Here is a 27,186-nt window from a genome sequence, read left to right as displayed (position 1 = left end):
ACCATCCGGCCATTTTTAGCCTTTTGTCTTGTTTGAGACCGGTTGTATAGCCACTAAGCGTCTTTGTGCTTAGTTTTTAATCGGATTGTTACAACATTAAATTTACACTAAGTGTCAAACTTAGTTATTTTAAACAAATAAGCCCGTATGGGTATTACCCAGACGAACAGACAATTATCAATTCATAATAAGTATCAAACCTAGTTAAATAAACAAAGGATCCATCCGAGTATTACCCAGGCGGTCAAGCAATTATAACCTTTACTAAGTATCAAACTTAGTTGGTTAAATGGAGAGTCCGTTTGAGTATTACCCAGGCGGGACAATAAAACAATTTTGCAAACAAAGTCTGAATTCTCATTAATTGACTCACTGTTTACAAAAAACTTACATTCTCAAAAGTAGTACTTTTTCAAATTGTCTACATTCCACAGGCAGGCGCCTGCCGTCTCTTACTTCTTCATAGATCCGGTAGGGGTCTTCCCAATTTGGAGTCAGCTTTCCCAGCTTATTGGCCCTACCGGTTGCCTCCATTTTCCGTAACACTAAGTCGTCAAATTTCAAGGGACACTTGTGTACTTTCTTGTTGTAGGCTCTAGTCATTCTCAGATGGTAAATCTCATGACGCAAGGCGGCATTTCCCCTGCGTTATGGGAGTGAATCCAATGTCAGGCGCATTGCTTCCCAATTTGCCTCTTCATCATATAGCATGACTCTTAGAGTCGGCTCGTACTGTTCAATGGGCAAGACAGCTTCAGCACCGTAAACCATGAGAAATGGGGTTTCACCGGTTTCCCCCTTTGCTGTTGTCCGGATGGCCCATAGGACATGTATTAACTCTTCTGCCCATAAGCCATCGGCTCTTTCAATTTTCTTTTTAATACCGTTTGAGATTAGTTTGTTGAAGGCTTCAACTTGGCCGTTTGCTTGGGGTCGGCCGACTGATGCAAAATAGCTTGAGATCCCTTGATCTCCCAACCAAGTTTTGAGCTGAGGCGTCTCAAACTGAGGACCATTATCAAAAACCATAGACATAGGTACCCCATACCGGGTGATAATGTTCTTCCAGATGAAGGAAATTACGTCTGAGGTCTTGATGTTCTTAACCGCCTCAGCCTCCACCCACTTGGTGAAATAATCCACAGCCACCAAGATGTAGTGCTTTCCGCCTGGAGCAGGCGTGTAAGGACCTAGAATGTCCATGCCCCATTTTGCAAACGGGATTGGGCTGTGGATGGCCGTCAGATCAGTAGCCGGACGGTGAATAAGTTTGCCAAATTTTTGGCACTTGTCACATTTTTTCACCAACTCCTTGGCGTCTGCCTCAAGAGTGGGCAAAAAATAATGTCATTTGGCTCTAACGGCTAGGGACCTGCCGCCTATGTGGGAGACGCAGAATCCCGAGTGCAAGTCTTCGAGAACTTCCTTTCCCTTTTCTGGGGTGACACACTTCAACAGAAGCTTAAGAAACCCTGCCTTGAAGAGTTCTCCGTCTCTCAACTCGAAGCTTGCAGCTCGCTTCTTCAGGACGGCTGCCTCCTGTGGCGAATCAGGAAGCGTACCGTCTGAAAGATAGGCCCGGATGCCATCCATCCAGGTAGAGCTTCGGTCCAGAATTCCAATGGGATCTTCAAAGATGCTTCTTTTTTCAAGAACTTCCCAAAAGACTGACCGAAGCGTATCATGGCAGGCGGAAGATGCCAATTTTGACAATGCATCCGCCTGGTTGTTTTCCGACCTAGGCACTTGATTCAGATGGAATTCCTCAAGTGCCCCGGCCTCTTCTTTGACTTCCTGAAGATATTTGATCATAGCCGGATGAGTTGCCTCATAGTTTCCCTCATACTGGCTAACGACCAATTGTGAATCAGAGTAGGCGTCAATTTTCATGGCCCCTGCCGCCTTACACATACGGATGCCGGCTAGCAGGGCTTCATATTCCGCCTCATTATTAGAGGCCTGAAACTTGAAGCGTAGTGCATACTCAAATCTGTCCCCTTCAGGAGACTCGTAGATTACGCCTGCACCACACCCGTTCTTTGTAGAGCTCCCGTCTACGTACACTTTCCAAATCTGGTCGAGATTATCCGGAGCCACCGGACGATTCATTTCAACAATAAAGTCGGCAAACGCTTGACCTTTCACTGCCTTTCTTGGTTCGTAAGTGATTTCAAGACTTTGCATTTAAATAGCCCATTTCAACATTCTCCCGGATGACTCCAAGGTAGATATTGGCCGCTTGAGTGGCTGGTCGGTGTAAACCACCACCGGATGTGCCAAAAATTAAGGCTTCAGTTTTTTGAATGCCATATACAAAGCAAGGCCAAATTTTTCAACCATGGGGTACCGGAGTTCAGCATTTTTGAGAACATGGCTAATGAAGTAAACCGGGAGCTGCACGCCGTCTCACTCAGCAAGGAGAACGACACTGAGAGCATGATCTGAGACGGCTAAATACATGTACAACGTCTCCCTAGGCAAAGGACTGACCAACCTAGGTAGAGAATGCAAATGTTCTTTCAATTTCTGGAATGCCGCCTCAGCATCATCCCCCCATTCAAACCTGGTCTTCTTCCTGATTGCTTGGAAGAAGTAAAGGCATTTGTCGCCTGACCGGCTGAGGAACCTCCCCAAGGCGGCCAGGCGATCGGTGAGTCTCTGAGCTTCCTTGACGGAACGGGGTGACTTCATGTCAATCACCGCCTGTATCTTTTCGGGGTTAGCCTCTATCCCCCTTTGATCAATCAGGAATCCGAGAAACTTCCCAGACTCAACACCAAAGACGCATTTATTTGGATTTAACATGACCTTATGCCGCCTGAGGGTGGTGAATGTTTCTCGGAGATCAGCAAGGTGATCCGTCTGTAGCTTGGATTTGACTATCATGTCATCAATGTACGCCTCCACATTCCTCCCAATTTGATTAATGAAGACCGTATTAATCATCCGTTGGAAAGTGGCAGGCGCATTTTTCAAGCCAAACGACATCACAGTATAACAGAACAACCCCTGATCAGTGATGAAGGTCGTCTTCTCTTGATCTTTTTTCCACAGGGGTATCTGATGGAAGCTGGAGTAGGCATCCATAAAGCTCATCAAGGCGTGACCGGCAATAGAGTCGACCAGACTGTCGATCTTTGGAAGCGGGTAACTGTCCTTTGGACACGCCTTGTTGAGGTCTGTGTAATCAACACACATGCGCCAGGTCCCATTCGGTTTCTTAACAAGGACCACATTGGCCACCCAGTCGGGAAAATTACAAGGCCGAATGAACCTGGCGTCTAGCAGCTTTTTGACTTCGGCAGCAGCCGCCTGACTTCTTTCCTCGCCGTGGTTTCTTTTCTTTTGCCGGATGGGCTTCTTTTTGGGGTCCACGGCGAGTATGTGGACAGCGAGATCCGGGCTGACGCCTGACATCTCTTCCACTTCAAAGGCAAAAATGTCTTTGAATTCCTTCAGCAGGAGGTGCAAGCTTGCACCTAAGGTAGCATGAGCAACCGTCCCAACCTTTACAGTATACTCTGGACGACTGTCATCCAGAACGAGATCAATGTTTTCACCAGCCTGTTGGGGACGGAGCTCTTCTGACCGTTCACCGATCAGTGATTGCTATTTTTTCTCTTTCTTCACCTCCACCAGCAGAGGTGCCTTTTTTTTCTTCCCGACTGCTGGTGGGACAGTGGCTGGGTCGGCATCCTTGACATTGTCAAGGTCTATTGGTTCCTGACCGCCTGGGGCCATAATATCTTTGACGACTAAGAGATAGCATTCCCGGGCCGTCTTATGATCCCCATTCAAGGAACCAACAGAGCTGTCATCCCTCTCATACTTGATGAGCATGAGAGACGGGATGATTACCGCCTTGGTTTCGTTGAGAGTTGTCCGACCAAGGATAATGTTATAGGCGGTCAACTCCTCAACGACCAAGAATCTGACGATAATATGTCGTCCCTGGCCTTTCTCTCCCAGCCGGATGGGTATGTCAATTCTCCCGGCTGGGTAGACCATCCCGCCCCCAAAACCAACTAGGGGGTAGGTGACCGGATACATGCTGTTGACATTGTATTTCAGCTTTTGCAGGAACCGGAGGCTGATGATGTCTGATGAGCTGCCGGTGTCAATAAGGATTCTTCCAACCAGCTGGCTGGCAACCTTACATTCAATGACGACCGGGTCATCATGCGGACGACGGACGCTGCCCCTGTCCTTCTCAGTGATCAAGACGTTTGGGAAGGAGGTGCTTGCAGACGCCTGCTCATCATCATCTTTGTCCATCTTTCGAAGATGGCTCTTGGTGCCCCGGATGGTAGGGCCACCACAGGAGAACCCGCCTGATATTGTGTAGACCGGCTCCTTGTCGGTATCCGAGCTACTAGCAGGCTGGGGGGTAGTCTTGGATGACTTACCCTTGTTCTTCTTCTTTGTCCCGGCTGGGGACTTAGAAATGTAAGACTTCAATATCCCCTTGTCAGCCAGACGGTCCAACGCCCGTTGTAAGCTGAAGCATTCGTTGGTGTCATGGCCAACCTCCTCATGGTATTGGCAGAATTTGTTCTTGTTCCTTGATTGAATGGAACTTTTCATTGGATTCGGCTTCTCTAGGGACAACCGGTCCTTAATTTCCATGAGGATGGAGTTGCAGTCCTTGTTAAACTCGTACTTAGGAACGTACGGTTTAAACTCTTTCTTTTTATTCTGGGACGGCTGATCAGAGTCATTAACCGCCCAGATTTCTTTTCTTTTCCTGCTCTCTTCTTTATTTTTGGTCGGCTGAGCAGGCCGGCTGTCTTTCTGCTTGTCGGCTTTCTTGGAGTCCGACTGGTTACCAGGCGAGTAGAGGTCGGTAGCTTGAATGTAGCTTTCCGCCTCCCTCAGGGCCGCCTGTAAGGTGAAAGCCCCTTTTCTGACTGGGTCGAACTTAAAGGTCGACCCGTCTCTCAGACCCTTGAAGAAGTCTGTAAAAGCTACCTCATCAGACAGTCCTTGAATCTGAATTCTGATTAGATTGAACCACCTGACATATGAGCACAGCCCTTCTCTCTCTCCCTGCTTAACAGTGCTTAAGTCAAGGCTTGTTTTCTTAGTAGGGATGTTCATTGAGAAGTTGGAAACAAACAGGAAGGCGAGCTTCCTGAAATTTTCAATGGACCCGGCTGACAAGTTGCCAAACCATTGTTGGGCAATGCCCTTCAATGTAGCCGGGAAGCATCGACACCAAGTGGCATCATCCAACCCCTGTAAGTACATGAGGTTGGTGTATGCCATACAGTGATCTTCCGGGTTGGTGGTACCATCATAGGTACCCACCAATACATTCTTAACCTTGGCTGGCTGTGTCGCCTCGGTTATCTCCCGGGTGAACGCAAAAGGTTGTTCACCCAGGCGTAGTAGACGGAGCTTCCAATCCAGTGGCTGGACATTTTGATATGCCGCCTGACCTCCGAAGAGAGCCGGCTGCATGAAGTGAGGGGGATACTGACCGTAAACCAAAGCAGGTACATACGGTACAGTTCCAATCATCTGAGGGCCAGAATGGACGGTATTACCACCTGTCTGGCTCTCATATAGGGAGAGAGCATTCCCTGCAGAAGTATTGTTGAAGCTGTCAGGAAAGTTCGACGTTGAAGCCGACTCAGACAGCTGTTGATTTCTCTTCCAGTTGATTATTTCCCGGGCATCAAGAGATGATTTTTTATTTCCCACCGGCTGTTGAGTCCGGCGGGTATTATTGGTTTTACTCTTAGGAAGAAGAATCTTAGACCAATCAATGGTCCCGGCTACCTTCTCCTTTATATGGGGAGTTGGCTGCCGATCTTTGATTGACTTCCCTTTTTTCAGTGGAGCCTTCTTGGCCGACTGGCCTCTACTTGGGCCAGCCCGGCTCTGGGTGATCAGCTCTTTAATTTCACCCTTGAAACTTGTCATGAACCTCATGAGTTCGTCTCGGGTGACAGGTGCTGATCCTGCGGCCGTATGGGTTTCCCCTTCTGGCTGCCCAGGGGGTCGACCTGTTCCCGCCTAGGTGGCACCCCGCTTCAGAGTATCTCTGGGCCGGATGCGCTTGATTCTGAGAGAGCCATCATCGGATGTAAAGGTTTCGACCTGAGGATCTTCATCCTCATGGTCTGTAAAGACTTCTGGGTCATCGCCCAGACAGTTAGGGGGTGGTACAGACTCTTGAACCATCTTCGAGGTACTCTCCCCACAGACGGTGCCAAATGTTTTGGGTGTTTTTGTCCCTTGGGAGAGTTACAGCACGAAGACTTATCCGGCGTGAGCTGTACCTGCAAAATAAACGGAGACACCGGTTAGGTGGTGCTCCGCCTCCGACGAACAAGTTAGTAACCTGAAGGGAAAGAAAAAGGTGCGAAAATTTAGGTGGGTATCTGCTCGGATTCCAAGCTCAGACGTCTCTATCAAAGGGACAGTTTGCAATAAATGGTAAAACGTGCCCTCCAAAAGAGGGAAATCTCCCTATTTATAGAGTCCTTGGGATGCGTGCCCCTGATTAGATTAGTGAACCCTAATCATTGGTGGGCTGCGCCGCATTACGGCTTTCTCGGGATTTGGGCCTGAAGGCCGTCATTTCCCCAGGTTTCTGGAGTGACACGTGTCAAGCAGGGATAGGTCCACTTTGGGCCATCTTGGGGATGACACGTGTCATCTTCTGATTGGACCACGTGGCGGGGTAAAATTACCCTAAACAAAAGTCATACACTAATATAAACCCTTACAATTTTATTATTGAAACAAAATCTTAATATGAGGTGTTTATAGTGCAAATGTCGAGATTGAGATTCATTTACTATAATTAATCAAGAAATAGCTAGAAAGATAAATAACCCTTAAATCCATCTTATTAACTTCAATTAACAATCTCGGTAGATTTCATAATTACAATCTACATCATAGATCCGACCTTCAATCAACTAGCATGCATGTCATATCATTATTTACTTTAAGGTAGCTCAGTATCGTATGTAACGGTCAAATTTCAGCCAACAAAATCATAATCAGCTTTCACATATAGTACAAAGGTTAGCGAGGCAATACTTTTTGTGTCGCTACACCTTGAATTTATTTAAGCTTTTAAAATTTGACATAACAATTTTTTTTATTTAATGTGTGATTGGTTCTCAAATACCAAGTGTTATTAGGGTTAGCATGACGAATAATTTTTTTAACCACGATTACCCGAGTTTAATATTTTCTATCATATATATCGCATCATTTAACAATAAACTGTTGTTGATAACATTAATACCAAAAAGTCCAGTTTGATTAATTATTGCCACATTTTAATTATAAATAAAAGAGTAGCTTTTAAATATGATCACATTTCAATTCAACAATAAGATCAGATCATATAATATATAGAAATAAATTAATTGTGACTTTGAATTCAATCATTTAATTTTATTTTACTTTAACTTTTTTAATATTTATAGGGAAGATTATTTATTTCAATGAATGCATAATGACAGGCTTATCATCTTCAATTTCAAGCGCATGCAATTTAAAATGAGTCTAAGGGATTGTTCACTTCACCTTAATTTCAATTCAGTTCAGTTCAGCTTCAATCAGCCCTGTTCAGTTCATCTCCTAATTTCCTTCTCTCATAAAATATTCATTTCAGTTCAGTTCAGCTTAACTCATTAAATGTGAATAGGCCCTAACATGGATAATATACTTACAGATAAAATATTTTCTACTAAAATGCATGCTTGCAACACCTAACAAATCAGCTTGACAAGCATGTAAAATGAATCTAGTAAAATCAGATGGCAATTTGATATGGTAAGATGAAAAAGTTTTTTTTTTTTTTTTTTTTTTTTTTTTTTGACAAAGAGAACTAAATAAATAAAAGCAATATAACAACCTAAAAGAGCTAAAATAAGCAAACCAAAAAAAAAAAAGGACAACGTTGTGTAAGCAAGCTAAAATAACACACCTAAACCAAAGTCTTGCAGCAAACCTATTATTGCATAGCCTGGTTAACTAAGAGAAGGTTGTTTAGTTGAATGAAGAATAAGAATAAATGAAAGGAGTACTTAATGTCAACACTTTAATTGTGTAAAAAAAATGTGAAAACTTTAAATAGAGGGATCATCAGCAAAAATGACGAATATCAATGGGACCTATCAACAATTTAGAAATGAAATTTGTAAAATGGTTTTTATTTTACAATAGTTATTCATTTAATGATAATTAGATCAACTTAAGAGAGTTATATACATATTAAAAGTCCGTTATTTTTGTCATTCATTTAAGAGAGCTTAACAATACTACTAAAGTGATTACGTTATAACAAGTAGAATCACTATTATTTCTTTTTGATATTTGGAGAGTCACAAGGGCGAGTGATTATGTTATGAAATCAGAATGAAAGTTCTAACACCTTGAGTTATCCTTCACTCTAAAAAAATGGTTATTATTTGCTTTTCTTAATCAATTATCAACATATATATAAGGAAGAATTAACAAGAAAGGTATGAACTATTAGCATTCTTCTTTAAAAAGGTCAACCTATTGATTAATCCACAACAGTCCCAACTATTAAGGGTTCTTCCAAAAATGATCCTTGACCTGTTATGACTAGGTAAACCGGTAAATATTGCCACGTGTTGCAATTTTGTCGGCCCATTCATTTGTTAAAAATCTAATTAATTAAAGGAAAATTTGATTTACTACCACCGAAAGCACCCCGTATCAGATTTACTACCCATTTAAAAAAATATTTTATTTTGCTACCACACAAATCCCTAAAATGTATATTTCACTACCAAAGACTAAGACTGTTACTGTTTTCGTTACTTGGGTTTAGCCACCGTTCAACCACCTTGCGGCCACCCCTCCACTTCACTGCCACCCGTCCCCTCAACTGTCACCCCCTCCCCCCTACCAGCGTCGGCGCGACCCCACCCCCTTCCCCCAGCCGGCGCAACCAACCCCCTCCCTTTTCCCATACTTGCTGCCCCGACCCCTCCATTCACACCGTCACCCACAACTCCGATCCCCTTCTCTCTCCAACATCACCAAGCCCAGCCCACACTTCAACCCCCACCGCAACACTGCATCGAGCACCACCGCAAGAAGCTTCGCTCCACCAGCAGCCCCGCACGACCATCAATTGAAGCTGAATACACGTCGCTGCTATTGATACAAGATGAATGCCCCATTGATGCAAGATAATGCTTGGACTCCATTTCCGTCAACCGTAAACCACCATCGCCACACAAAATTTTCCCCCCTTTTCAAAACCCTAATTGCTTCAATTGTGATTTAATTTCAATCAAAATCTTCTATCAAATCACTTCAATGGCTCCTTGAACCATTTCTGACGCTTTAGTGCTAGGAACCGAAGTCGAAAACGCCGGAATTAATGGAAGTAATTTAATTTGGGGTGGGGTTGGGCAGCGAGAACGGGGAAAGGGAAGGAGGGGTTCATCGGCTGCGTAGGGGTGGGGGAGAGGGAGGGGAGTGAGTTCGCACCGGCGCCGGCCGAAGCTCTGAGCGCCGGCCGCCGGTCGCCGACAGGGGGGAGAAGGGGTGACAGTTGAGGGAGAGGGGTGGCTGGGTTAATTTTTTTTAATTTTTTTTTTTGAATAAACTTAACGGAACCTTAACGGATTCCGTTAAGTGGTAGTGAAATTTTAATTATGTGATTTTGGGTGGTAGTAATATAAAATATTTTTTTAAATGGGTAGTAAATCTGATACGGGTTGCTTTCGGTGGTAGTAAATGTCAAATTTTCCTTAATTAAACCCTTCTTTCTGATCTCCACCTAGCCCACGCTATCTCCAACCACTAGACACTGCCCATCAACCCAATCACCTAGACCCATGCCCACCATTTCTCACAATATCGCCCACATATCCTTGCTCACCACCACCCACGTTCCCACACAACTCAACTCGAGAGGAAGGGATAGCAAAAGTAGGGAGGTGCGTGGCTGGTGTATAGGATGATCTACGATGATGGTTGGGTTAAGGAAGGGAGGATGCTTTTAAAGTATGGATTGGGTTCTAGTGGGAGAGGAGTGAATTTGTAGCAACAGGTGGTTAGGGGTCCATCCGTTCATGTACTTGTCGGTGCAGAGATTAATGGCATGGAAAGGGTCAAGTAGGTAAAATTGGGGGGGGGGGGAGAACATTTTATTAATTTTTTTTAAAACATTAGACAATTGATTCGTGACATGCGGTGTCAATAACCGGTTTAACCAGTCATAAGTAGGTCAAGGACTGTTTTTGGAAAGACCACCCCATAGTTGGAACTGTCATGAATTAATCAATAGTTTGACCCTTTTAAAGAAGAATGTTAATAGTTGAGACCTTTCTTATTAATTTTTCCTATATAAGATATTAACAACGATATAATACTCTGTAGTATGCTAGTTCGGTATTTGTGCTATATATCGGGTTATTTGAATGATGCATAATTCTTTTGAATGATTTTGTTTCCATTTTGTAATGATTTGATGGATTATATGAATTATTAATGAATTTATTATATTGATTCTAATTGATTTTGTTTTCCATTTTTCATTGATTGTATATGATAATTGTAGACATTTTTGCCTTTTTAAGTGGATTCGATTGGATATTTTTTGGTAATTCAAATTATGTAGATGATATTTTAATGTAGGTTAAGAAATGAGGTGTTGATAATAGTTGTAATGTCTGTACAATTCATCTTAGCTGTCAACAAGTACTCAGTTGTGAGAATAGATAATTAAAGTATGAGTGTTTGGTAGTTGTTGTTTAGCTATTATTTTTTATAATACTACCGAGTAACTATTTTGATAAAATCTACTTATACCACTAAACATTACCCTCAAATTACATTGCCAAATACTCATTGTTTTTTAGTTAATTACTTAAATAAAAGATACTGCCAAACACGCCTTAGTCGCACGTGAATTAGCAATTACAAAAATTCTTTATCAAATATGATTTGACATTCGATATAGGCATTTAAAAGCTGATAACTACTTTAGCAACTAACAAAAATCATATCAACGGTTACTTTCAAGGACAACTGTACCCCTAACGAATTTATCATGCAATGGAAAGAAAATCTTACAAGCGACACATGTGGAGATGAATATATATATTTAGAGTTCTTTATAGAAAAAATCGTGAAATGGAACAACTATATATTTTCTTCCATACAACAGTCAAAGATCTATTATTCAATCTCTTCATATTCCATATTACGTAAATTACTCGTATAAATAACAGTCGTATCACCATTCAATGAACAGAGCTCATTACTATGCAATAAACTTGCAGTAAGCTCTCAGATACAAAGTAAACCGAAGTAATACTTCTCTTGAAACCCTCACTTTCGTGCACTTACGCTCACCGTAACAACTTCCATATCGTCTAAAAAACCTTTATTTCTACAATATCAAGCTCTAATATACTTCAGATACAATATTAATATGCTAATTCCTTCCCCATGCTCGATCACTCATGTTCGACCCTGACCTCTTATTCCAAGTGAATCGCTAAACATCGCCCGCAAATTATCATATAAAGCCCACAAATATGACTTGGTGTGACCATTATGCCCATTTTCTAAAATTGAAATAATCTCGGTTTAAAAAATGTGGAGCCGTACTGGCTCGCCGGGGGAGACCGGAGGGCAGGCCGGAGATGCGGGGGACGCCGGAGGTACGTCGTCGTCGACGGAAAACGAGGTAAGTCACCGTTAAAATTCACGGTTTACCGTCGGAGTGGCTCTGGCGCCTAAGATGGACGCCCAAACCGTAGCCTGGACGTCCAAGCCAGACGCCAGAACCACCAGAGTGGCGTCCAGCCCAGACGCCCAGACCACCAGACTGGCGTCCTGGCCAGGCGCCACTCTACTGGCTGAGGCGGCCCTGCCAGGCGCCAGTCCAGTGGCTGTGGCAGCCCTGGCAGACGCCACCCTTATAAATTATTTTTTTTTCTTTTTTGATTTTGTTGTTGTTTTTTATTTATTTATTTTTTTAAAAAAAAATCGAAAATGATTTTTTAAAAAAATTCGAAATGGGTTTTTTTTAAATTAATTTTGAAAATTCGAAATAGGTTTTTTTAAAATTAAGTTTGAAAATTCGAAATGGTATATTTTTAAATTTAGTTTGAAAATTCGAATTGGGTTTTTATAAAAATTAAGTTTGATTATACATAATTATACTTTTTTTTGTGTTAATTCTGTGTAAATATAGAAATTAAATGTATTATCCGTTAAATGTATTTATTGTAATATATAATTGATGCAGGATTATGGTGGAGACGGAAATGATTACAGTGGGATATTTGGACATGATGGTCCATTCGAAGAAGCTCAACAGGCGATTGATTGGGCAAAACAGGTTGCAATTGCAGCTGGATTTTGCTTGGTAGTAGTAACTCATAAATCTCAACGGGATGGTAGAATGGATCGCATTTTGAGATGTGACCGTTATCGCAAAAGAGAAGACAGAGATTTTCGTAAAGCCACTCGGTTTGATACAAAGCGGAAAGGTTGTGGGTGTGAGTTCAGAGTAAAGGTTCGACAACTACGGAGTCGTGAAGGTTGAGAAGTGATTGGTTACTCTAAATGGGGGTATCACAACCATGAGATGATAGTATATGAAGAGGGTCATCGACAGCTGAGCGGCTTAAGTCCTGCTGCGAAAGTAGTTGTGAAAGAAATGAGTGATGCTCAAGTCAAGCCTGCTAAAATATTAGCATCTGTGTTAGAGAAATTTCCAGAAGACCATCCAAACCGAAGACACATCTACAACGTCAGACAGCAACTCAGGTTTGAACGGTCAGAGGGAAGGATCCCTATACAGCAGCTGCTACACCAGGCACAATCACGTGGTTACCTGTTCTGGTTTGATTCTGATGAAGATACAGCGGAGGTGACTCATCTTTTCCTTGTGCATCCTGATTGGCTGATATGATCAAGTCTTGGCCATTTGTGATTTTGATCGACTCAACGTACAAGACAAACAAGTACAAGTTCCCACTGGTTGAGATCATGGGGATGACTCCAACGAACCAGAACTTTCTGATTGGTCATGTAATCATCAAGGATGAGACGGCTCCAAGTTATTATTGGGTGTTGGAGAAGCTGAGAAACTACATCGGGCCTAATGTTCATCCAGCAGCCATCGTCAGCGACTGTGAGGGAGGTCTCTTTGCCCCCATAGCAGAGCTGTTTCCAGAATCGAACCACTTATTGTTCACATGGCACATCAACAACTGCGTGAAAGTGAAAGCCTACAACCTTTTCAACAAGAATTTGGAAATGGCAGAGAGATTGGTGAATGGTAAGTGGCGGAAGATCCTACAGGCTACCACAGAGGAAGCGTATGAGCGAGCATTGGCTAACTTCAGGGATTCGTACCAGTGGTGTCCGGCACTGGTGGACTATGTGATGCAGAAATGGGTCCCTCACAGGGAAAAGTTTGTCAAATATTGGACAAACCAGGTACTTCATTTCGGGAACACTACAACATGTAGAGTTGAGAGCTAGCTATTGCGTTTCTTGGGTCGTCATACAGACATTTCATCCGACTAGACATGTCATCCGATTTTCCAGTGCCACCGATTATACCTCGGTGGTACAACATTCGCACAACGAGCGTAGAGGGTTGGGATGCGCTATATCATGACTGGATCCACGAATGGAATACCCTAGCTGCATTTTAGTTTTTCATGTTTACATTCTTCCTATGTAATCTTATTTGTACGTTGCTCTTTTAATGAGAACATTAATCTTTTATATTGTATTGCTTACTGCATTCTATATGTTGCATGGGTAAGTTGCGCGGATCCACGAACAGTTATATCAAAATTTAAAAACAGCAATGATAATATGTTTAAGTTGGAAGCTAAAAGAACAATCTAAAATGTTACAAACTTACAACATAATGTCCAATTTAATAAATTAAAACGATAATATTTAAAGTGCTCTATAAATAAAATGACAAAACCATCAGTAATCCCTCCTCGACGACGACTCCCACTGCGCAAGGGTCTGTTCCAGACTATCAACAACAGCTCTCTCTGTTGCACTCATGTTGTCCTTCTCAAGAGAGAGTTTATGTACGTCCTGCATTATCTTTCCCATCCACTGCATACAACAAAAAACAAAAGATGAAATACAATAACAACATATAAAACTTAATAAAAGACAACGATAAATATAATATGAGACATACCGCTTCCATGGCAGTAGGCGGTGGCATATAATCATCATCGCTGTGGTCGAGATCTGCGATCAACCTCGGGTGCGAATACCGGTTGAACCATTCCATGTAGTAATGGTCACACATGGGAGGAACCCCAGAGGGCGGCCGCTGCAACTCCGCAGTCCATAAGCGGGCCACCATCGGAAACTGGTCCCACGACCCGGTCATGATATCCGGCCATTGCACGACGTAGTCCCTCGACGATGCAGGTCGGATCGCCTTCATCGGGCATGCCGGGGGAGGATGGACAACTTGGACAAATCCAAGCTGGAGAAGACAACGCTGGGGCATGTACGCCTCGACGATCTCACGATACTGAATGAGTCCCGTGTACAGGGTCCTGGGTACCCTAACACTAAGGTTCGGGCCGAAAGACATCCAGTTCACCTGCACATAGTTTTAAAATTTAATAACATGAATATAATATGTGCAAATAATAAAATGTAGAAACAATTTATAAACGTTACCTCTAAGGGGGACAGCCTGTCCAGCAATAACCATATCGATCGGAGGCGGTCAACGGACTTCTTCTCCGAGCGCGGACTCCACGCACAAGCACGCGACATCCCCTCATCAATAGGAACCGGGTCACGATGTGGTCGCAATGCAGGAAAGTACTCGTATATCCAGGTCTGCAATAGAGTCAGACACCCAGTGATACCTGCCGCGTCAGCCCGACTCGCAAATCCTAGTTGGCGATACAAATACGCCAACGTAGCCGATCCCCAGGAAAACTGGCCTACACTGTCGGGGTCACACGCCTCTACTATGTCGCGTGGCCTGAGCTTGTTTCCGCCGCTCTTATCCGGAAACAAGGTACATCCGAGGAGTAGAAAAACATAAGCACTCAGCTGTGCGTCGTGCGTCCTACGTGCACTGGGGTACAAACACCGCTGCAACACGGATGCGATCTTCACACCTTCGTGTTCCCAAACACCTAGCGCCTCGGTGTGCAGTGCATCCCTGTCCACCGCCAACAACTCCGCCAGCAAATCTGCCTGATCCGCATCAGCCACAGCACAAAGTCGTTTACCCTCAACACGAATCCCCAGAATGGCCACGACGTCATGTAACATGATCGTCATCTCACCGAACGGAAGGTGGAAAGAGTTTGTATCCGGCTGCCATCGCTCAATGAAAGCCGTGATCAGCGTACTGTCAATCTTATCGTGCATGGTGGCAGGAACGTGACCCCAGTGCCTTCCAGTCGCTCGAACATCTCGCTCTCCGCCGGCCAAGCCTCAGCCCATGTACGCAAAAAGCTACAAGTCTTTTCCCGGGTATGACATTTCAACAACCCCGTAACTGAAGGCCTCTCCTGGTCCTCCCAAATACGGGCAACTATGTGTCCTAGAAAGCTAGGAATCACACTCCCGTCAACAGGCCCACCGGGCACCTCACTCCTAACAACCCAAGAATCATTACCGACCCTCGATCGTTTCCTGCTTGCCCTAGATACAGTGGACGCAGATGATGTGCCAGATCTACTAACAAAACTACCACCCCTACCCTTACGCACCTCCACCATATGTGTCTCGTACATGTCATCAACCCTCTGACTGAATGGACCGTAATCATCATACGGTCCACTGCCATCGTCCACATCCTCATCCTCATCTGCGCCCTCCTCATGCTCCTCCTCCTGGTCACCCTCCTCAGCATCATCATCGTCATCGTCATCCTCATCCCGACGGTGGATCCGTTCTCTACGAGTTGAGGCCGAAATACCACGGGATCTGACATGTCTATGCCCCGACCTCTCCACTGAATAGCTTCTACTAAGAAGCTCTACATTCTTCCCCGCACCATGACGACCCAGTGAATTCTACACAAAATTTTAAAATATATAAACATACAAAAATTTATACGAAAAATAGCTACCACTACCCAAATCAAATAAACTAAAAACATACTAACAAATTAACATAATAAAGAAATTAACAAAACACTTAAATAAAAATAATAGAATAAAAAATACACTTAGAAAGGAAATAAAACCAACACAGAAGAATATATATAAACATAAATAATTCATTCCCAATTAAAATAAATTAACTAACCAAAAACAATATCAATAATAAAATTTAAAATAAATTAACTAACCAAAAACAATATCAAAGTCACAAAAAAAATTTAAAAACAAATCAAAATAGAGAATAAAAATAAAAATGTACAAAAAAAACAAACAAATAATTGTAAACAAAATATAAACATAGAAAAAATACAACAAAATTGAAAAAATTTATAAAAATAAACAACAAAATATAAAAACAATTCAAAAAGATATTACACAAAAAAAAAATAAAATAAAAACAATATTTTAAAACAAATATATAAAAAAAAAAGAAAAAAAAGGGGGGGGGTGCCTTGGCTGGACGCCCAGCCAGCGGTGGTGGCGCCAGCTGCAGACGCCGCCACCAGTGGGCTGGCGCCTGGGCTGGACGCCACAGCCACGGCTGCGGCGCCTTGAATAAACGCCACAATCGTGTCTATGGCGTCCAGCCCAGGCGCCAGCCTACTGGTGGCGGCGTCTGCAGCTGGCGCCACCACCGCTGGCTGGGCGTCCAGCCAGGGCGCCCCACCTCCGTCACGGCGGTTTTTCCTTTTTTTTTTTTTTTTTACAAATTGTACCTTGCCTCCTTGGGACCTCCTTCCCTTCGCCGCCGCCAATTCCTTGCCTTGCCGCCTCGACATTGCCGTTGTTTGAATTTTTTTTTTTTAGAGAGGTTGAAAGAAGATGAGCGATGAGAGTGTGAGTGATGAGAGTGTGAGTGTTTTTTTTTTTAGGTCAAGGGCAATATTGTCAAACCAAGTGAATTTTGTGGGCGATGTTTAACAAATCCCTATTCCAAACCCTTTTGTACGAAGATTCATAGTTAACCATTCAAAAACCGTTATAGTCAACTAGTCAAGACAGTCAATTAGGTCATCTAGTAACTCCCCATAGGCCCCCCTCAAACCCTCATTCAAGAAGGATAGGATAGCATCAAGCAAGGATAGCATCAAACATTCACTCACACCTCGCACGATGCACCCCATTCCCCCACTATAACTCCCTGCCTTCCCCCCTCTTTTAGATCTAACTCCTCAACTCTCAAACCCTTCAACTCTCTCCTTCTCTCTCCTCCTTCTCTCTCTTTCTCTCTCCTCTCTCTCCATCAATGGCTCGCAACAAAGCCCAGAAACCCTTGACTGAAGCCCCACCAGAGGCAGATTCTTCTGAAGAATCCACCTCTAATTCAAGCATAGAACCCGAAGAAGAAGAGAATTCCGGTTCTTCTTCCGACGAAGAACAAACCCCATCAACCCCACAACCGCCGCCGGCCTCCGGCAAGAAAGCCCCCACTTCGGCCTCCGCCTCCGCCGCGCCAACCGCCGTCGCCTCCGGCAACAAGAGGCCTCTTTCCGAGGACGATTCTTCCTCCGATGATGAAGAAGACGAACCCACTTTGCAGAAAATCAAGCCCATCTCAAAACCCGGCTTTATATCCGGTACCCTCGGTAAGGATCAACTTAAGTACACCATTGCTGCTCTCCCCGCCGGCCAGGTACCCGAGAAGCGCTCGTCGGAGAGTGCACTCAAGAGTTCGTCGAAGAAGCCGAGGAAAGAGAAATCCGGGAGTGTCGCCGCCATTTCCGGCGGCGCCGGTGGTGGGGTTCCAGAAGAGGGATCGAAGAAGTTGTTTCAGAGGGTGTTTAGTGAAGATGATGAAATTCTGATTTTGAAAGGTATGATTGATTTTAAGGCTAAAAGAGGGGCTGACCCCATGATTGAAATTGATGATTTTTATGGGTTTATTAAGAAATCTTTGCATGTTGAGGTTAGTAAGGTTCAGATTGTTGATAAGGTTCGTAGGCTTAAGAAGAAGTTTTTTAATGCTAAGAAGAAGAAGCTTACTAACCCTGTTGAGATTCAGTGTTTTGAATTGTCTAAAAAGATTTGGGAGAATAATTATAGTAATGCTGGGGATGATGTTGTTGTTGAGGATGATAAGGGTACTAATGGGGCTGTTGCTGAAAACAATGGTAATAGTAATGTGGGATTGAAATCGAAAGCTCGGGTTTTGAAGATTAAGAGTGGTTCTAATGCTGGGGCTGTTGGGGAGGATCAGAAGAAGAAGAATGATAAGGAGGAGGAATTGATTGAGAAGAGTGGGAAGGTTGTTGGGACTGATGAGAAAGATTTGGAATTGGAGGTTGGAGAAGCCGTGGCGTGGGAGGAGCTAAGGAAGAAAGGGTTGAGGATGATGGGAGCCAAGGCGAGGGCTGAGATCGGTGAGATGTGGGAAAAGGTGGCGATGAAGCAAGCTGAGGCGAGAATTCTGCGGTCTGAAGCCGAGCAGGAGGAGACGCGGAGGATCATGGAAGCTCTTAGGTCTGGTAAACATTAGATGAATCGAAGAAGTTCGGTGTGGTAAGATTTTGTGAAGATTGGATCAGTGCAGAAGGTAGTTGAATCGCGGTGTTTTATGGTAGTTTTTCGTAGTTGAACTCAGTTATTGGAGATGATTTTTCTCCTTATCAAGCCTTAGGATGTACATCCCTTTTAAGAGGCTTTTTACGTTTAATATGCTTTTAGGGTACAGTTTGTTGTTGTTTAGATTTCTGGATTTAAACTTGAGATGCTTTGACTATGGTTTGGTCATTGTTAGTTTCTTATAGTATAAAATTCGAAATGGTAGCCTTGTTATTCTTATCTTGTTCTTGCTATTGGTGTGTTTTAATATTCTCTCTAATTTTATGCTGTTTGCAAGTGTTGATTTTTGTTCTTCTACTTGGGAGTGTTGTGTACCTTGTTGTTTGTAGAACTAGTGGGTGGGATATAATTGAGGCTTATAATTAAATTTGCCCTTCTAATTGCCTAATGTCTCCTTTTGGATTCTTAGAAAAGTCATATTGATTCTGCCTTTTTGATTGTGTTTTCTAGCTGTACCCATACTTCATAGGAGTTAGCTGTCACTTATCTATTTGGTCTGGATTGTTTTCCTTTATGAAATTGTTGTGCTGTCGGGATGCTTAGTCTGTCATCGTTAATTATGTCCGGGCTTTTATGTTACATGGCGTTAGATCTATGCAAGGGGAGTTGTTCTTGTTCATGAAGTAAGATTGGGTTTACTGGAGGGATTGTAATTGTTTTTTGTGGTCATTTAGTTACGTGTTGAAGTATGCCTGTGTGGTGTTTTTCATCACAACCTTTCATGGCAAGGTTTTTAGACGAGTAAATTTATAATGCTGTGGCTTGCTATTACTTTTGTGAGGGATATAATTTAGGTTTTTAATTTTTTATGAAGGATGTAATTAAGGCATTTATCATGCTTTTGCTGTTTTGGTTGCTTTATGCCTCCTTTTTGGATTCGTAGAATAATTGTATTGATTCTGCCGCTTAGATTGTGATATCTAGTTGTATTAGTACTTCCATAGGAGGATAGTTGTCGCCATTAATTTAGATATCACCATTAAGTTGGTTGGGATTGTTTTCCTTAATGAAATTATTTGGAAGCCTCTTAGGCTCTTAGCTTGTTGTCATTATTTATTTTGGGCGTTTTTGTTACATTGCATTTGGGAATTTAAGCAAAGGGAGTTGTTTATCTTGTTCATGAAGGAATATTGGGTTAATTGGAGGAAATGGAACTGTTTCTTGTGGTCTTTTAGCTCCTTGCTGAAATGTAATGTTCTCCATTGCAATTTTTCATGGCAAGTTTTTTTAGTTTTTGAATTATGCCCCTAGTGTTCAGAGACTGGGTTGGGCTCTTGGGTACTTTTTCCTTTAGTCTTTGGTTTTTGTTTCACTGAAGGAAGTTGGGAATGGAATGAAAAGAAACTCTTGTGCTCCTTTACATTCATCTTAGTTGGGGAAAACATTTTAAGGTCTTTCTCTGCCTTTTAATAGCATTGATAACCAAGGCTTTTGCTGAGTTATGCTCTCAGGCTACCCACTGCCCCGTTTCAATATGATAAAACCTTAATTCTGCTATCTTAAGTACTTGTCCTTTTGATGCTCTATGAATGCTGTTTAGTTTATTGGTCTACTCTATTATTGGATATAATATTTCTACTGATCAAGCTTAGGATGTGTCCCTTTTAAGAGGCTTTTTATGTTTAATATGCTTTTAGAGTACAGTTTGTTGTTTTGATTTCCGATTGGATGCTTAGGATGTGTCCCTTTTAAGAGGCTTTTTATGTTTAATATGCTTTTAGAGTACAGTTTGTTGTTTAGATTTCCGATTGGATGCTTTGACGATGGTTTGGTCATTGTTAGTTTCTTATAGTATAATTTGCGAAATGCTAGTCTGGTTATCCTTATCTTGTTCTTGCTGTTGGTGTGCTTTTGTATTTTCGCTAATTTTATGCTGTTTGCAAGTGTTGGTTTTTGTTCTTCTACTTGTGAGTGTTGTCTCCCTTGCTGTTTGTAGAATGAGCATTTTAAATGCTTTTGCATGCTTTTGCTTTTAGGTGGGACATAATTAAGGCTTATAGTTAAATTTGCTTGTCTAATTGTATAATGTCTCCTTTTGGATTCTTAGAAAAATCCTATTGATTCTGCCGTTTTGATTGTGTTTATTAGCTGTATCCATTCTTCCATAGGAGGTAAGCTGTCACTTAGTTATCACCATTTATTTGGTCTGGATTGTTTTCCCTTATGAAATTATTGTGCTATTGGGATGCTTAGCCTGTCATTGCTAATTATGTTTGGGTGTTTATGTTACACGGCATTAGGAGAATTAAGCAAGGGGATTTGTTGTTTATGAAGGAAAATTGGGTTTACTGGAGGGGGAATTGTTTTTTGTGGTCATTTTGGTATGTGTTGAAGTGTGCCTGTGTGGTGTTCTCCATCACAATCTTTTATGGCAAGGTTTGTAGACGAGTACATTTCTAATGCTGTGGCTTGCTTTTACATTTGTGAGGGATATAATTAAGGCTTTTAATTTTTTATTATTAAAGATGTATTAAGGCATTTGTCATTTATGATAAAGGCTTTTGCTGTTCTGGTTGCTTAAAGCCTCCTTTTGGATTTGTAGAATAATTATATACTAATTCTGCCGCTTTGATTGTGATATCTAGTTGTATTCGTACTTCCATAGGAGAATAGTTGTCACCATTAATTTAGTTATCACCATTAAGTTGGTTGGGAATCTTGGGATTGTTTCCCTTAATGAAAATATTGTGCTGTTGGAAGCCTCTTAGGCTCTTAGCTTGTCATTGTTAATTATTTTGGGAGTTTTTGTTTCATGGCATTTGGGGATTTAAGCAAGGGGAATTGTTTATCTGGTTCATGAAGGAATATTGGGTGATTGGAGGAAATGGAACTGTTTCTTGTGGTCTTTTAGTTCCTTGTTGAAGGGTAATGTTATCTGTCACAACCTTTCATGGCAAGGTTTTTTAGTTTTTGAATTATGTTCCTTGTCTTTAGAGACCGGGTTGGGTTCTTGGGTACTTTTTCCTTTAGTTTTTGATTTTTGGTTCACTTAAGGAGGCTGGGAATGGAAAGAGAAGAAACTCTTGTGCTACTTTACATTCATCTTAGTTGCGGAAAACATCAACAAGGCGTTTGCTTAGTTATACTCTCAGGCTACCCACTGCCCTGTTTTGATATGATAAAATACACCTTAATTCTGCCATTGTAAGGTACTTGTCCTTTTGATGCTCTATGAATGCTGTTTGGTTTGTTGGTCTACTCGATTCTTGGAGATGATTTTTCTCCTAATCAAGCTTAGGATTTTTTATGTTTAGGATGTTTTTAGGGTTTTAGTTGTTTGTTTAGATTTATAGATCATATCTTGAGATGCTTTGACTATGGTTTGTCTATTGTTAGTTTCTTATAGTGTAAAATGCTTATTGCTAGTGTTGTTATTCTTACCATGCTTTTGCTGTTATGGAGCTTTTTATTTTCACTAAGCTTATGCTCTTTGCAGGTATAGATCTTGGTTCTTGTTCTTCTACTTGTGAGTATTGTGTGCCTCGCTGAGTATGTTTTTAATGCCGTTGCTTGGTTTTGCTTTTGGGTGGGATATAACTAAGGCTTTAAGTTAATTTTGCTCTTCTGGATTCTTAGATTATCATATTGATTGTGCCGCTTTGATTGTGTTTTCTATCTGTATCTGTACTTGCATAGGAGGATAGTTGTCACTTAACACCATTAATTTGGTTTTGATTGACTCTTAGCTTGTCATCATTAAATATGTTCAGGTGTTTTTGTTACATGGCATTTAAGGATTTAAGCAAGGGGAGTTTGGTGCCCTTGTTCATGATGGAATCATGGAATATTGGGTTTATCGGAGGGATTTGAATTGTTTCTTGTGGTCATTTAGTTCCTTGTTGAAATGTGATGTTCTCTGTCACAATCTTTAATGGCAATGTTGTTAGTTTCTGAATTATGTTCCTGGTCTTTTGAGACAAGATTGGGTCCTTGTTAGTTTTTGGCTTTTGTTTTACTGATGAGGGTTGGGAAGGGGATTAGAGAGGTCAATATATCCAAACGCTTTTGTGTCTGAAGGTCTTTGATGTATAATGCTGCTTTAAATTCATCATAGCTGTGGAAATAAAATCAAGGTGTTTCTTGGCCTTTCAACAGTATTGATTTGTATTAAAAGTTACCCTTTGGCCTTTGCTCATATTGCTTTGATGCTTGTGATAACCAAGGCTTTTGCTTATTCGTGCTCTTTTAACTTCTGCCCTTTTCAATATGATAATATCTGCCTTCATTCTGCCATTGTAAGGTACCTGTCTTTTTGATGCTTCCATGAATGTTGCTTGGTCTGTCGGTTTATCTGTGCCTCTTAGTTTGTCATTTGTTGATAATTTAGCTTTTATTCTTTGCATATTATTCTGAAAGCGTGACAACGAGACTTAAGTGTACACAGTATTTTCTAAGATTGTAGCAGTTGGAAGTCGAGGACTAGAAGATATTGTGCTGGGATGAATACTATACTGGAGGCAGATAGAGAGGCTTTAATGCTTTATTGATGGATGTTGAACTGCCATTGTTTTGAGGTCTATATGTTCTCCCTGTCAAGTTTCAGTAATAGGGCCTAGTTTCCGCATACTTTTAAATTTTTTATTTATTTTTGGCGGGAACCTTCTGCTATAAATTTGATCTTTGTTTTCTCATTGATGGGAAGTTGGGGATGTGAGGGGTCACTTTTGTTTAGCAATCTCTGTTGTCAAGGGGCATCTCAAGTGAATTATTCGCTTGATTTGCACTTTGTTTTACTTGGTGTATTATTGCTACTTACACATTCATCTTTGTTGTCTCCAAGTAATTCATCGACTCATCGTCGCTTCTTTACTTCTCTAATACCTCTCTTATTCCTGTCAAAGCAATATGAAATATTATTTTGCTTTTAACTCTTTTCTGTATCAAAATGCCATCTTTGCTGTGTTGATCCTGTTGAAGATTCTGACAGTTCACAAATATTTGAGGATTAGAGTTCCTGTTTTCTGTATCAGTTCATCCCCATCAATGAGATGTTAATTTTATAAGGGTGTGAGCTGAGTATTAGAAGAAAGTTAAATATCATGCGATGCAGTTGGATCACTCCAGGCTGTCTCTCGGAAACCCTGATCTTTCCTTTTTGTTTGCTTGGAGTTTAGTAGTAATAATTTAGCGGAGGGTGAGAATGTTATCATTGTAATTCGTATATGGTTTGTTTCACCCCTGTCTACTGGTATTCGTGGTATGAACTTTGACAGTCGAGTCTTGAATGTATTTGAGGAACAGTTGGTACTTGTCTTCCACAAACGTTGTTTGTCTTATTTCTCTTGGTAGCTAATGGCGTTCGAAATTGTTCAGATTGCCATGATGTCTTTCCTCTTGAGGCTTGTTTGTATTTTGTCATTGTCTCTGTAGTATAAACAGTGGCGTCTCTGCATATCTTGTTATCAATCTTATTATAGCTCGAGTAAATATGAATGTTTAGTGATCATTGCTGTTATGATTTTACTAGGCTCTTGTGTTTTTAATCTTTTTTTTACCATTTTTTTTTGTGCAATTTGTGTTTGAATGGCACACAGCCACACACTAAGTAGAGAGATACAATGTTGCACAACCGAATAATTCATTATGTGGATCGAGTTCGACATTGTCGATCCTGATTTGGATTATGTGGATGGTGAATTCATTGTTCGTTTATGAAAATCTAGTTATCCGAAGTGTGTTGAAATTTGAATCCAAGGATACCTCTGCAATTGAAATCACAATGGCTGAAAAATGTAACACAAATATATGCATTTTCGAGTTTCGGCCCTGAAGATTATTAGGAACTACACATGAAATAAAAGGGTTTTCATTACAAAATGGTTTTCCTCATAATATAAGAGCATGAATTCAATTCTTACACGAGGTTACAATGAGCGATATACAATTAACCAAGCTTGGCAAGAACGTCGTTAAGGTTGGATACAGTCTGAGCATAGTATTTCTCTGCTTCTGTACTGCTCTTTTTCTTTGCAGCATAGTCGAGCTGTGAGACAAAGTAAGTCAATTAGCAAAATGGATGGTTGTTTACTCGTTTTCATTGATAATAATAACACGAGAAGTTATAATCGATAGCCAGATCAACCAGTTAAAGACGGTAAGAGCACTCACATTGTTGATACTGTCAAAGAGTTTGCTGGTGAGGTCTTGGAGAGATTTCTTCTCCTCCTTGGGCTTAGATGAGATGACAGTTTTGAGGTCATAGCGAAGGTATTCGGCCCTGAGCCGTAGGTCATTCTGGACAGCCGGCCATGCCTTCTTTTCGATAAACTGCTTCACATTCAGGATTTCTTTGGCTGATTCCTTTGCTCTTTGAGCTGCCTCAGTTGGAGGCAGGGGTTGAAGGTAGAACCTGTCCTTGGTGTAGGGCAAGGTACCGTCTCTTGCTTGGTCCGAGTTCAATGTCCCGGCTGCCCAATACATATCAAGTTAAACGTAGATAGACTTTGAATTTGAACTAAGCAAACCAGTATGTGTCATTCCAAACTTATTACCCTAGTTATTATAATCATACTCTTTCTCGTTTCAATTACATATAAGGTATTTTTTTTTTTTTTTACCTAGCCACTCGATCATGCCTATTTTAATACACAAAAATGATACCAGTATTGTTTTTAACACCATTTATATGCTTCATTTTCTAGCTTTATCCAACATTCGATCAATTGATCATGCCTGTATAGCCTAAAATAAATATATGTTGGTCTAAAGATCGTTACATACTTCATACACAAACTTCTACTCTTATTTTAAATAGTATGTCAAAAATCCAAATTAAGAGCAATGAAACCATAAAATACTCCCTCCTATGATTGGTTTAAGTATGAAATCTTTTTACACGAGTAAAATAGTTAAAGCGTAACCAATAAAAAGGAACGGAGGAAGTAATAAGTTAAAACACTTACGAAGACCCCCGGATGGTGGTGGTGGTGGCCCAACAGGGATAGACTTAGCCTCAGCAAGAACAGCCTTAACAAAGGAGCCAGAAGCAAGTCCAGCAGCAACAAGGCCCAACACAGATCGGCGGCTAGTCTCATTAGTCTCAGCTGACACTTGCTGAGCCCGAATATTCAAGCCCAACTTAGGGACCGCAACTCGGCTTGTAGTCGGCCCACTAAGCCGGCTTGAGCCGCTGATTTGAAGACTACCTTCCAATACAGCTTGAGATGAGCCGCGTAAGCCAGCCATTGAAGCCATTGCTTGAGCCATCTTTTTTTTCTTCTTCTTTTTCTCTCTCTAAGTTAGATAACAATGGTGGTTTAGTTTTGGTGAAAGAAGGAGAAATGTGGAAATATAGATGGTTGATTTTGATGCATTACACCTTATCTGATGTGGGGTCCTAGTTGGATCATATTTGGATATGTGGTTAACCAATTGATGGTCTACATGTGTTTATTTATTTCATTTGTTGGATTGGATTCTTAATTGGGCCGTTCATATTTTGCCACGTGGAAATTGGTTTTTTTTGGAAGTAATTTGCTAACTTAAATATGGATTACAAATTTGTATTTTTTTTAGGGCTACAAATTTGTATCTAGGGCAATTTGATAACAATCTCAACTATTGCTATCTTGTCAAAACAAACTTTAATAATTAGATAAATCGTTTAAAAAAAAATGAAATAAAATAAAGTAATAAACTATTTTACAATATGTAACACAGTAGTATGTACCATTTGATTTAACTTTGTACAATAGAATTTTAAGCATTTGCTCTGTAATTTTTCATTATGTATTTAGTTTATGATTTTCTTTAGTCTAATTTTAATTTGTATAGTCCATACATGAATATGCACTACATGTCTACATACATTAAACATTCAAAGCTTTCAAGTTGGCAGTGTGTAGATGTAGTATTCTTACCAAGAGTGGTGATTTTGCTTTATAAGATGTACAAGTAGTAATTCTTAAACCACGGAGATACATTTAATAGTTTGACTTCAAATTCACAAAATTACACTAATTTTGTAACAAAATAGAGTTGTAATTAGATTTGGATAAACACTCTAATGACTTAAATATATACAACGGGTGTATTGTATACAACATGTTTAGTCATCCTAAATCACATAAAAGTCAACTTTTTTTGTGTGTAAAAAGTGATTTTAAACGATCGAGAACGGCTAATTCTTGTATGAAGTGTACCAAAACTTTTCCTTTTATGCCTATCCAATATGAATTAAACCCATCAATTCATTTATTTGCACATTCTGCAGGGGTCTCCTAGCTTTGTTCTTCAAAGGCCATTCTCACCAAGCTTCTAATTTACCTTAGCTTTCTTTCTTCACATGATTTGACTAGCTTCTCAGTATAAAGTCCATCCTCAAATTAACCCTTTATTCCTCAAGATTAGCATCCCATTATTTCCAATGTATGAATATCTATCATCTTTAATTCATGTGCAACCTCACTTCTTAAAACAAACAACATATTCAGTAAATCCTAAATGAAGCATAAGTTCCCTCTTACACAGATCAACTCTAACA

At 41.1% G+C, this 27,186-nt stretch overlaps 2 protein-coding genes across 2 annotated transcripts; one reads left to right on the top strand and one right to left on the bottom strand.

Annotated features, from left to right (window-relative positions):
- The first annotated feature begins 17,228 nt into the window (after positions 1 to 17,228).
- LOC110693452 (GLABROUS1 enhancer-binding protein-like) lies at positions 17,229 to 18,923 on the top strand. Its single transcript, XM_021870563.1, has one exon. It carries the CDS (start codon positions 17,389 to 17,391, stop codon positions 18,616 to 18,618), a length of 1,230 nt encoding a protein of 409 aa, XP_021726255.1. The 5' UTR covers positions 17,229 to 17,388; the 3' UTR covers positions 18,619 to 18,923.
- Positions 18,924 to 24,424: 5,501 nt separating this feature from the next.
- On the bottom strand, positions 24,425 to 25,981 carry LOC110693453 (oxygen-evolving enhancer protein 3, chloroplastic-like). The gene is made up of 3 exons (XM_021870564.1): positions 25,607 to 25,981; positions 24,813 to 25,111; positions 24,425 to 24,687 (listed from the first exon to the last, which is right to left on the bottom strand). The coding sequence occupies exons 1-3, from the start codon at positions 25,908 to 25,910 to the stop codon at positions 24,589 to 24,591; spliced, it is 702 nt and encodes a 233-aa protein (XP_021726256.1). The 5' UTR covers positions 25,911 to 25,981; the 3' UTR covers positions 24,425 to 24,588.
- Positions 25,982 to 27,186: the final 1,205 nt, after the last annotated feature.

The sequence above is a fragment of the Chenopodium quinoa genome, unplaced genomic scaffold (genome assembly GCF_001683475.1).
Source record: "Chenopodium quinoa cultivar QQ74 unplaced genomic scaffold, ASM168347v1, whole genome shotgun sequence".
In the NCBI taxonomy this organism is placed as follows: domain Eukaryota; kingdom Viridiplantae; phylum Streptophyta; class Magnoliopsida; order Caryophyllales; family Amaranthaceae; genus Chenopodium; species Chenopodium quinoa.
The sequence above is the reverse complement of the archived record's forward strand: the minus strand, read 5'-3'. Positions and strand labels throughout refer to the sequence as shown.